Source organism: Eleutherodactylus coqui, chromosome 10 (assembly GCF_035609145.1).
Source record: "Eleutherodactylus coqui strain aEleCoq1 chromosome 10, aEleCoq1.hap1, whole genome shotgun sequence".
In the NCBI taxonomy this organism is placed as follows: domain Eukaryota; kingdom Metazoa; phylum Chordata; class Amphibia; order Anura; family Eleutherodactylidae; genus Eleutherodactylus; species Eleutherodactylus coqui.
In genome coordinates this window covers 137,658,339-137,671,102 of record NC_089846.1, presented here as the reverse complement: position 1 = coordinate 137,671,102, position 12,764 = coordinate 137,658,339, and the positions used below count along the sequence as shown (strand labels likewise).

Below are 12,764 nucleotides of genomic sequence, written 5' to 3'. Positions count from 1 at the left end.
CTTATGGGTGTTTGAATGCAGCGATTAAAATCTCTATATAATCTGTAATCGCACGGACCCGCCGGAGAAAGAAGAAATCTCCTTTATAACCACATAATGAACGATATAAAAAAAACAACATTTTTCACCCGCCCCTTACAGAAAAATAAAAAAGTTATACAGTACATTACAGGCAGCCCAAAGTGGTACCAATAATAAGTACAGCTCACCCTGCAAAAAGCACAAGCCCGTCTATAGCTTTACTGATGGGGGGAAAGTTATTGCTTTTGAACCGTGGAGGTGAAAATCCCCTTAAATGGTCAGATCCTTGGATCCAAAATAGGCCATAAAGGGTTAATTCAATGGTATTTCAGAAGTAAAACTGAACTTACATTGTTACTGTATAGACGGACTGCGGCCCATGAACCCCAGAACATCACTGCCTGTATTATGCTTCTTTTGTCTGTGACCGTGTGCCATCAAATTCAAACAAGCTGCATTCTTTGGTGCGACCGAAACGCACGCATGTGACCGAACAAATATGGCCGGAGACAAACATGACTGCTTTCTTCCAAAAACAGCACCCCACTTGTCCGCAGGTTGTATGTGGTATTGCAGCTCAGTTGCATTTACTTCAATGGTGGCAAGCTCCAATACGAGGAACAATCCAGGCAGGGCACGGTTTTCATAAAGTCCTATGCAGAGGAACATCCTGTTAATGCAGCATGAAGGGGGCTGATAGATGGCGGCTCATCATTCTTCACCATGACTCTCAGCCTCGCAGCCATGATCTGTGACACATTGTTTCTGCACAATGGCGGTTCTGCTCCGATACACATTTCAAAGAACAAAGTCTTTATTTTGTTTGCACAAGAACCGTCCTGTAAAACAGACATTCCTAAAGCTGGGCCAAATATTCTGGGCGCCACCATATGCCAGAGAATTCGCCAGCATCACTCAGGTAAGACTACCAAACGCCTCGGCAGCCGCGCCGCATTACAGAACTGAGAAGGTTAGCGGTCGCGGAGCTTCTCTGCGACACGTGAAGCGCATGGACGGCTCCACCCAGCGGGCCGGGACACTTACCTGCCCGCGTTACACCAGGGAAAGGCCTGGACTTGCAAGTGAGAAATGCGAATAGAAACCTGTGTTACCCAAAACTAAAGGTCCTTTTACACGGATCTGGTGGCTCAGGCTCCTGCAGGGTTATGAACGTATCGTGTAAAAGCATGCAGAAACCGTGACTGCAGGAGAATCGTCCAGTCGTTCAATTGTAAGCATGCCAAGGCTGGGTTCACACGGGGCGGATTTGCTGCAGAGTTTCCCTGCAGCCGCTAATTCCAGGATTGGCCGGCCATCTGGATGATGATTTGCAAAATTCCCGTCCACATGGGGCAGCCAATCTGTGCAGCAAAGCTGGGCGGAACCGGCGTGGCAGCATGGATTTAGAAGATGCAGCATGTTTATTTCTTTCCCGCTGCAGCCTCACTCCCCTCTATTGGGAGAGAAAGCCGCAGCAAAATGCCGGCGGACGAACTGCTCCAAAACCCGCGGCGAAATGCTGCCGATTTTGAAGCTGCGCTTTCCATTGGAATTCTCGCAGTTTTTCGATGCAGCCAAACCGCAGGATTTCCTCCCCTTGTGATCCTAGCCTTACAGCTCCGAGCAACCATCGGTCAGGACTGGAGAGGGGCGGGGAGAGAACTCTCCTCCAGTGATACTCGCTCCTGTGCAGAGTGGTCAGCATCATTTGTCCGATGCTCGTCCCGTGTAAAAGGGCCTTAAATCTACAGTCTGGATTAGTTTAATATAATCCATTTAAATCTACGATTAAAGGGCTTTTCTGCGACATAAAAAAGGTGAAAGAGCTTAAAATGAAAAGAAATGGAACACTCGCCTCTCCCGGAGGCTCCCCGCCAGTGCTGCATCCCCATGATATCTGGAAGACGTGGCGGGCGATCACTTGGCAGACATTGTGCTCAGCCACTCATAGGCATCACAAGCCATAGAAGAATCACTGCTAAAGCCTGCGCGTTGCTGAGCGGTCACAGACACGATGAACGGCACGTGACCGCCTGTTGCTTCTTACGGTTCTGTGGGGATGCGGCGCCGGACAAGAAGCCACCAGGAGAGGAGGGCATGCCATTTCTTTTTATTTTAAAAACTTTTAAAAAATTTTTAATGTCCTGAAATATCCCTTTAGGCCTCATGTCCGCAGGTGGGTCAGATCCATATGGGGAACCCCACACAGAATCCATCCCTCCCAGTGGTCAGTGCGCCCTGCTTTCCTGTATTTCCTCAGCGGCAGCATTCAGGGATCACCGGACAGGCGCAGTACATTATTATTTTTTTATTTTTTTTTTTAAATCTCTTGCTTTCCTAGGGGATTGGCAGCACATCCATAGTGTCAACTGCGGACGTACCGCGAATCGGACGGCGGTCAGTGCGGGATCTGCACAAAAATGGAGCATGCTGGAATTTGTTTTCCAAAAAGGTCCGCAAAACAACTCTGTGCGCTTAAATTAATTTGAGGCTGCAAATCAAACCCACCCGTGGACAAGAGGCCTAAGGTTGCATTCGCACGGCTGTATGCGTATTTTGGTCTGCGACTACACATTGTATTCATCGGCCACAATATGCTGTTGGCAGTCTTCTTACTCACATAAACACGCAGTGTAGTTATGCATGTCGAGACGCACAATCACATTGATTTTGAGTGTAAATACGCAGGTTTCCTCTTCCTTTCACAAATGCCTATTGATTCAATAGGCTTCTATGGTCAGTAATACGCACCAAGATGGCCTGTGCCGTCTTTTTTCACATGACCGCACATCGTGTGAAAAATTTGCTCAAGTGAGCAATTATATTCGCTACGTGTTGTGCATGTAACGTGCTGCGCAGATACACTTGTGTGAATGATCCCTAGTGGACAATTCTTGCAGTTGCGCCTTCATGCGGCGCGTGCATTTTCAGCACTGAAGACTATGCTGCCATCTAGCAGTCATCTGCTCGAAGGACTCCGTCCAAAAACCCATCAGGCAGGTATTGTATTACACCTTGTCACATGACAACCGCCCGGAGGTGTGCAGAACGCTCCCATATAGACCCAAACCCTCACAAACCACCGGCAGGCCAGTCTCCCACAAAACTAGTAGTCTCTTCAGCTGGCACGGTCTATGAAAGTGGGGGCATATTTGGGAAAAAAAAAAAAGTTCTGTGGCAATAACCCAATGGTCTGAATAACCGCACTGAACTGCTTAGCAGTATTAGCCAAGCTGATCCAGATGTACAGCCCCGGCCCCATTGAGAGTGATGGAAGAACTATGTGATCCTCTGCTGTGCCAGCGGCGCCGGAGGATCCCACCATCTCTGCGGTTTTCACATGAAATCACCTCACATCCATGGGTTTCACATGGTGGAGGAGCGTGATATGAGGGCGGTATTCATGGCCTGGTATCGCCCTCGGCAGTGTGAAGGATCCCTTAGCACTGGCATAACTATAGTGGGTGCGGTTGCACCCCGGCCCAGGAGCCTTAGGGGGGCCCATAAGGCCTCTGTTCTCCATATAGAAAGCCCAGTACTATGAATAAAGCATTATAGTTGGGGCCCCGTTACAGGTTTTGCATTGGAGCCCAGGAGATACAAGTTACGCCTCTGTCCCCTAGTTTGTGTCTACAGGGGGCAGTTTTTGCCCAAATAGTTGCTCAGAGAAACTGTAGACCCGATCACAAACCAGAAGACGGGCGAGACTTTGGTCAGTAGGCACCAGTCTCTTCATTCCAGCTCAACTAAAAAGCTACTGGTTGATCATGTAGTCTACATGAGTCAAATTACCTACCGACTATCTAACATCCTTCTAGGGAGGTCGATGCTTGTTCGGCTTTGCGCCTTTAGTTTCCCCCACATAATGCTCATTGGTTTCCAAAAATGCAGGTTCTGCAAATGATCCTCACCTGATCAGTCCCTGCTGGTCTTCAGAAGGCCACTGGTCACTACAGTCTGTGGTTGGTTCTGTAAGATACCACAAATGAGTGGTGGCGGCTTGAAAGCCACTTGGACTTTGTGCGGTCATTGGAGGGAATCAAAATTTAAGTACACACCACAGAAGACCCCCGACACCCCCCCCCCCCCCCAACTAGTTGGTGAACAATGTTCTGGCTGTGTAAATGCCCAATAAATTGTTTGTATAATAAGCGAACCGCTCTGAGCAGCAGCATAAGTAGTCATTCATTCGCTTTGGCAACTATGAGTGTCCATTCAGACAATAGTCGTCCCCCTTGGGTGCCTCCACACCGGCGTTAGCGTTTTTGGGTGGCCGAAAAATGCAGCAATAAGGCAAATGTGTGTCTGCTTTGTAAAGGGCATCGGTGTGCCTTTATTCACCCAAAAACGAACAAATTATATTTTATATGGAAACATAGGGGCCAAAAAAAAAAAAAAAAAAAAAAGTTGATAGAACAGGCCGTGATTTTTTGCTATTGCCGCAGATGTCAATAAAATCATTAAAAGACAAAGATTTCATGAAGTGTTTTTTTTTTTACTCTCATACAGAAAAACTTTAAAACAACGTTTTAGGGTCTGTGTGGGGGCGCCCTTACAGTTAGGGGACTATTGTGAAAATAAAGACTCTGGAGGGAGTTGAACTATGGCTACTTAAGTTTTGTATATGGACCAATAGCGCATGGATTTGGACGGCTGCTGGGTCTATACTTTTGTCTGTATTGTGACAATAAGACAAGGGTGAAGGCTGATGCCCTGCGGGTATGTGGAGCTGGCCCTGCTTTTATTGGCCTCAGGCCCCTTATCACACTTACCTCCTGCGGGGTCTTGTCATATACAAACATTGTGGATTCTAGGGGTAAATATGACAATTATCCCAACTCCCTTTGTATTAGTCCTCATTAGCAAAGGAGGACAAGCATTCTAATCCCTGTGCAAATACAATGCATCGGGCATCTGATTGTCGGACAGGGCAGGTAAACTGCGGGAGTTGTGAGCTGCATCTGCAAATATCATAAAAGAGGGTTCAAAGGGCTCAAGTAATATATACTACGCCACTGGGTGGATGATTAACCCTTCATGAACCATCACAGAAATGAGAACTTTGCCCCTTCTTCTGTTATCCATCTTAGAGACCCTCCCTGCAGTGGATGAGGCCCAAGGATGGTTGTTGGGCCCAGGAGAGCCATTCCAGTAGTCGCTCATGTGTAGAGTACAGGGGTGACCACTCAGTGAATGAAAGCAGAGTGGGCCGGGGGATCATTCCTACCCACCCGCCTCCATTCACAGGTAGTCCTTATGGTTGTGTTCTGCAGTCACAGTCTGATCCCTTACTGTACTAAGTACATCTGAATGATCTCTTAGGTACACAGTCATTGCAAATAGGTCAACCTACTCTTGTCCCCATTATTAACCCCCTAATGAAAGGTTTATGTTGCACCCTAACAAGCAAGCCGTTTCCCATCATCGTATTAAAAAGAACCATAACTGGTGCCCCACCACCACCCCACACAACATGAGGGCTTGTTTTGTGGGTGGACATTTTTTTAATGGAACTACTTTGGGAAACTAGAATATGTTGTGATTATAGCATATACATATATTACCACATAAACTGATGGGAAAGGGAGGTTTCTCCACTCCCTGCTGTTAGACAACCGGAAGCAGCTTTTCCCAACATGGGAGACTCATGCCAGCTGAAATCTGAATAGCTGTAAAGGCAGTTGGGTGAATTTAGCCATCCGTTCACATCACATCCATACTAGTCCGTTGTGCAGCTCCAATGAGTAATGAGACAATGCATGTAATAACCACATTAGATTTATTTAATCATATCAAAATAGTAACATAAAAAATTAAGGAAATAAGTTAATGTGGTAATCAAAGTTGCAATAAATTAAAATGAATAGCTGCATCACTGCCAGCACGGAGTGACATCACTGCCAGCACGGAGTGACATCACTGCTTATTTTATTATGTTTTTGGCATACACAAAATAACTTAATAACTTAGAATAAAATATTTGGTATGGAGGGGCACTGATATTCTAAGGCTTACCGGAAGCCCCAAGTTGGTCACGCGAGCCCTTTTGTTGTTGCTTCCCATATTATAACCAAGAGGGACTGACAATATAAATACATACCAATAGATCAATGCTTAAAAATCTGGAGTAACTTGACTTAATATCAGCTACCAAGAAATAAAAGTAACATGGGGCAACATAAAAGCGCTGGCTAAAAAGTAGCTTCACTGCTCAAATACTGAATTTCCATTTTAAATTTAAAAAAAAAAAAAAAAAAAAAAAAAAAAAAAAAAAGGACCACGACTGCCTTCTGCTGTAACATACAAGGCTGCAGTGATTAAAGTGGTTGTCCAGGATTAGGAAAACATGGCTGCTCTCCCAAAGACTGCACCACTTCCGTCCACAGGTTGTGTGTAGCATTGCAACTCCGCTCCATTGAAATGAATGGGAACTGAGCTGCAGCCTGCACACAACCTACAGACAGGGCAGCACTGTGTTTGGAAGAAGGCAGACAGATTTTTCTAACCACTTTGAAAGTAACCTACACTAAGTTTTCTCATAGAAAACATAACCTGTCTGCCAAGGCAAACCTAGAATATTCAATAGAGTAGACTCATCAGAAGATCACTTTAGATTAACTACATAGGGAATCCCTCACAAAACTGGTAAGTCACATAATATGGGAATATTGACCCCCTTGGTCTACTACTAGGATTAATAGAAAGTTAAACTCCAGATGGGAAGATCCAGTGGGACAAGCCTCCAAAAAAAGTCATAAAAAGTTCCGCAAAAGAACACTGCAGAGGCATGGAATCATCCAAGCAACCAGATACAGGTCATCTATCCAAGCAGACCAAGAAGCACCTTGGTGGTTCTCCAACTCAGTCACCCTATGAAGTAATAATTGGCATGGTTTACCCAACCAACCACCTAGGAATTCAGTCATGGCCATAAATGAGTGGATTAGCAGCAAAACCATGGAGTCAGAGAACTTGTGTCAAAGGCAGCTAAAAAGAGAACGAAGTCTCCACCCTCCAGAAATAAAAACTTGGAATGTATAAGTGATGCTTTAAAAAGTAGAACTGTGGCTAGATGAGCCATGCATCTCCTACTAAGACTAAGCCTAAAGGCCAGTTTCCAGCCTTGAATTTCCTTAATCCTGCCAGTAGTAGGTACCGTCGTTTTAGTGGGACGATTTGATGATCTGTTGCTCAAAAATCCTCATTTCCTCAAGACTTGTCACATCTAGAAGGCCATAGCCCAAGTAAGACATTCTAAAATATCAAAACCACATTCCAGACTGCTGCTCTCTTAGCAATAGGCAAAGGTTGTCGAAGAAAAAGCAGCCTGAAACAATAGGTCATTTAGTCTGAGATAGAGCTGAAAATCGGAAGACGCTTTGCTTCCTCAGAGTCATCGCAAACAGTTGTTGATTCTTCAATGCTCTTCTGTTGAATCAAGCAATCCCTGTTATCTGCCATCTTAGGTTCCTCCTGTTCACAGGGAAGAGGCTTCATTTGAGGATTCCATGTCCACGGATTTTGCACAGTTGAGCGAGGCGGAGTCACTAACCCAAGTAATGCTGGTCCTAGTGGGACAGGAGAGGGGGACCAAAAGCCAGAACTTCCAAGAGGACTGGTTGGACTCAAGGGGCTAATAGGAGGGAAGATGGGCAAGGAAGCCGGTGAAGCCATATGGGAAGAGAAGAGGGAGCCGGAAGATGAAGAGGACATTGATGGTATTCCAGAGCAGCTGATACTCTGTCTCAGGAAGGGAGGACATTGCCCCTTTTTACTATTGTTGAGCTTCTCCTCCTCAATGTTGTGAATAAAGTGACAACGGATTCCGTATGGACAGAAGCCAGTAGTGTGATAAGTTCTGCACAACTCAGTCTTATACTTGGGATGACGACAGATAACTCGAAGTTCTGAAGGCCCATGAGCAAACTGACACTTCTCATCGTATCTGCAATAGCCACTTAATTGGTAAGAACGACACAGCTCTGTCTTGTAGCGGGAAGTAGATGGTGTTGAAGGTGGAGATCCTTTACTTTCCTCAGTCATGCTGATGGAGTGGTCTGCTTGGGAGGGGATGAGTCTTGGGGCAGTCAAGGTGGGCAGCTCCGAATCCTGACTCCATGGGTTTTGTGGAGGCTGTACAAGGGAACTCATCAAGAGATCATCGCTCTTTGCATCTTCATCAAAGCATACAAGATGGGAGTGTGTACTTGACTCCGTCATGACAAGACTATCCAAACTTGCCTCTGCCAGCAGAGATGCTAGTTCCTATAATGAGGGAGAAGTTGTACAATGTTATCCTAGACTTGTCAGTGAACACACACTACAATGGATATATGACATGAGCCTACTAAGACATGGTTGGCCCAGTTTACACTGTGCAGCAGTGGGATTATACCCAACACCTTTAATTACAACTTTTAGCTATACTCGAATACTGCATGAGTAATCTGCAAGTGCACAGTATGAACTGGGTCCCATACACAAGATTCAAGTTGCTCAATTTTAGTTTACTACTTCAGGTGACCATTGTTAAGAACAGTTTGTGATGGCTGACTATCCTGGCAAAAAAAAAAAAAGGACTGCCAGGTTAAATGAGGTCAGCCAACTTTGGCAAAAGATTGAAGTGCATGGCTTAAACAGCCGATCACTTGCAACGTCTCCCATATATAACACACACTTACTTCCCTCAGCAGCTAGTTTAGTCTAGCATGTTCAGGTGAGATGTGAAGAATTCCACACAGAATTGATCAGATGTATTGTAGACAAAGTTGCATGCGTTTGTCCAGCTTTAGGGGCAACCAGAGTGGGAAATATCAGGGGAAAAATATAAGTAATGTTGGCAGTACAAGAGACTCTAGGTGAGATTTCACACAAGTCTTGCAGTGGTTGTAGGAGATGGTACCCTAGATTAGCATTTCTCAGCTCCAGTCTTCAATCACCTCCTCCAGGATTATTTTAGCATTGTCAGTGCTTCAGAAATTGACACAGATATTCTCTTTAGAAGATATACTCACCCATTACCTGTTGGGGATATTTAATCCCTGGAGTTGAGCAACACTGGCGATAATCCAACTCCTTTGGGGTATGTTCCCACATCACTCATTTGCTGCAGTTTTCACTGTAGATGGCACCCTTAGGTCTTGTTCACACTTACACTACATTTTCTGTTCTATCAGAAGAGCCCAGTGGGAAGAGTGCCAGATCTGCCGTCTCATTCACCTTCATAGGCGATGCCAGGCTTCTAGTAGATTATAGACTATATACTGCACTACTTTGGCATTTTATGCCAGATGGAGCCTCCAGTGCAGAACCAGACGCTCCCTTAAAGGGTGGTTTCAAACAAACATTTGCACCCACTAAACGCAGAGAACGGAACCCATTGACTTCATTAGGTTCATTCTCATTTCTCTTGTGCGCGCACAAAAGACACGCCTCTATTTTTATGCGCATTTGCACACCAATCGTTCACGTAGAAGTCTATGGGAGGTGCACAGCTAAACCCACGCCATTCCAGAGGGAAAGAACACATCTGGAACTCATTAGGCCAACAGCCTAAGTGGCATCGTCATGGCAGGGGTGTGTTCTGCACCCATGTGAACTGACCCTGCAAGTGCAAAGAGTACAGTAATCGGCGCAAAAGTGCATCGTTCACAATACAAATGCATTATGCATATGCTTGTATGAAGGGGTATTCCAGAGAGTGGATAGTTTTCTGAGTTCTCACCCATTTAGTGTGTGTAACCACTGGAACCTCCATCAATCTGAGAACTGGGAGTCCCGTTCTCCCAATTTCTCCTCACTTCCAGGTAGCTACTTCCACCTGCCATGGCACTGAATGGCACATTGGCTCCACACGCGCATCCACCACTCCGTGCTTTGTATTAAGCCATCACCGACAGTCCCACTGAAAGTGAATGGAAGCACTGTGCATGTGCGGCCGTGGCTCCATTCAATTTCCTCCTCACTACGGGGACTGCAGCGAGGACGACAGGAGATATGGGACCACCGCTAGTCTGGCAGTTTCACCCATCCAGTCTCTGGAATATTGCTTTAATGAACACTTGTTTTCAGCCATGTCCACGTCTGTGCTGGAGGCCAATGTTCAGAGCCAGCATGAAATCCCAGACAACAAGGCACAGCATGCTGCACCACTTCATCCAAGACGACACCAGGCTGAAGCCAGACAGATCCCAGAAGGCTAGAGTCACACGTGTATCAGTGTTTTACTGTATTTCTTCTGCACCCAAGGTGTGTACATTTGCTCACCGCAAAAAAAAAAAAAAAAAAAAAAAAACCATCAAAGTGTCTAATTACTCTGAGTTCCAGATGTGCTTTCCTGCTTCTCTTACTGTATTCTGTGCACATTTACATTGACTTCTATGGGGACCTTTAGTGCGCAAATGGGCAGGAAAGTAGAGCATAATGGGCATTTTCCTTGCACATGTGAACAAGTTCCTGGAAATCAGTAGGTTCTATTCACTGCGTATTGAGCACAAATACGCCTGTGTGAACTTGGCCTTAAAGTCAATGGCGTTCGTCCGCTGCCATGCGTATCAGGCATAAGTCAGATCCACTTCTGGTATTCCCATTTAGATTTAGCCTCAGTTAAACAAACAAGCTGATGTGAGAAAGACCCAAGTGCGATAGTTTAAGTAACAATAAACTAATATGAACACGTCACAAGACTCAAAACATTGCCCAAATGTTTTGTAACAACTCCAACTTGTTTCTACAGACCCGGCGAGTTACCCTTATGAAGCATTAAGGCCGGCTTCACACAGGGTGGATTTGCCAAGGAAATTTCGTGCAGAGTCTTGCTGCAGCCGCTAATCCCGGGATTAACCAGCCACGTGGACGAGATGGCAAAAATGTCATTCACACGGGACGGCCAATCCATCGCAGCAAAACTGGCATTAGTCAGTGTACATTCCCCCGCTGCAGCAGGTCTCCCCCCCCCATTGGGGGCTGCGATCCTCTCTACAGAGGAGCCGGCCGCAACGGAAGAGCATGCGCCAAAACCCGCGGCTAAGCAGCGCTTTTTCTTCAATTCAAAAGCTGGCAGAAATCAGGTGGAGCCTCTTATAGTCCATGAAGTCCACCCGGCGCTGGTCAGGTCTTTTCAGAGACAGAACTACATTTTTAAGTACAGTTCCTTGACGTATCTAATTGACATCAAATGGTGCAACATGATTGGCCCAGATATATTGCACCAAACACATCCACATGTTATGGGGGCGGTACATTAGCCTTACCTCAGAGTCTGACAGGGCCACATCTTCCATGTCATGGTCCATCTTGGGGAGGGGGCTCAGTAGTGTGAGGGATTCTGCAGGCATGGTACTCCGCTGGGCTGGCTCCACTTATATAGCACTTCCACCTCTCTTCTGCAGACCTCAAGTGTTTGTAATCAGGGCAGCTGGAGTGAGACTCTGCTTATTCCACCTCTGCCAGTCCCACCCATACTGATCCCACAATATACAAGTTCCATCCCACCCTAAAACCTTTCCTCCTCCTCATCTCCGGAGGTCTCAGAGTCAGCAACTGTTTCTAGAGAAGTCTCTACAAAGTTCTCAGACACTCGCTTTCCTACCAAGTTTTCTGTTCATTTAGTGATTCCTAGTTCATGAATACAATTCCAGAGCAGTAGTGAAAACTGACACTGTCAGAGCACTCCAAAAGGAAGCAAACTGAGTAGATTCATATGCTATTCTGGGGCTTGCTCCCTGTTATCAGCCTACGGAGCAGTTGACTCTAATGTTCTCTACAAATATCACATAGGCCAGTTTCACATGGGCAACAAAATCGAGCAATTTTCTCGCGATGCGACAGCGCCACAAATCGCGTGTATGTGAAGCCCGTGCCGTGCAGTGGGCTCCTTTACGTTAGAGATGATTTTATTCTGCGAAATTGTGAGAGAAAAATGTGCAGGTTGCTAAATATTACTGCGATTTGCGATATTTTGTAGCTCATATCTCCCTATGGACCTTTCCTATGTGTTGCATCGCATCGCACAAAAACGCGGCTTTCATGCGGTGCGATAGGAAATCCTACTGTAAAAGCGCTAAAATGGCTGTGATTGGTTCATCAAGCACTGGCTCTAATTGGCTAAGCCACAGTGTTCGAGACCCAATCAGAGGCAGCACTTCCCGGAGGCAGGGCTGTATTTGTTTTTTGTTTTTTTTCTGCATCTAGGGCTTATTTTCGGGGTAGGGTTTATATTTAAAGCCCCCTCCCCCCACTCAAAAATTCTGGCTAAAGGGCGCTACAAAATCGTGATATCACTGCGAGAAAACGCAGCATAATAGCAAAGACCACCGATGCAATATCGCTGCGATTTTCTCTGTGATATCGCGTCGCCCGTGTGAAACAGGCCTTATATCTGTTAGTGCATTGTGCATATTCTGACCTAAACCGAGAGCAGGTGTAATATGGTCACTATACAGCACATCTGCACATGTATGTTGCTTGATCAGGCCCCTTCACACGGACAACAGCGATATCGCAGCTTTGTTCCCTGATTTTGTAGTGTGGTGTCCCAAAGGGCCACTCAGGACACGAGGCCCGCACTGAGGAGCTGGGAGGGTAGAGTTGTCACTAGTCACGGTGGCTCTGACCAGACTCCTCCCCGGAGGGACGCACGCCACCTCGGCCCAAGTACCACTAGGCCTCTTCCGGACACACCTGGGACAGGGATGGCCTATAAACGTGTGCTGAACTGTAGATATGTCACGGGTGACGCCACC

At 46.1% G+C, this 12,764-nt stretch overlaps 1 protein-coding gene across 1 annotated transcript; it reads right to left on the bottom strand.

The window, feature by feature from the left end:
- Nucleotides 1–7,365: 7,365 nt before the first annotated feature.
- Nucleotides 7,366–11,357, bottom strand: LOC136581145 (mRNA decay activator protein ZFP36L1-like). The gene is made up of 2 exons (XM_066582127.1): nt 11,274–11,357; nt 7,366–8,286 (listed from the first exon to the last, which is right to left on the bottom strand). Exons 1-2 carry the CDS (start codon nt 11,355–11,357, stop codon nt 7,366–7,368), a joined length of 1,005 nt encoding a protein of 334 aa, XP_066438224.1.
- Between the last annotated feature and the right edge of the window lie 1,407 nt (nt 11,358–12,764).

Bases quoted from the DNA above. Each gene is read 5' to 3' on its own strand.
- LOC136581145 (XM_066582127.1), bottom strand. From the start codon at position 11,357: ATGCCTGCAGAATCCCTCACACTACTGAGCCCCCTCCCCAAGATGGAC. The intron at 8,287-11,273 runs GTAAGGCTAATG...CCCTCATTATAG, and splicing joins TGGCCCTGTCAGACTCTGAG to GAACTAGCATCTCTGCTGGC.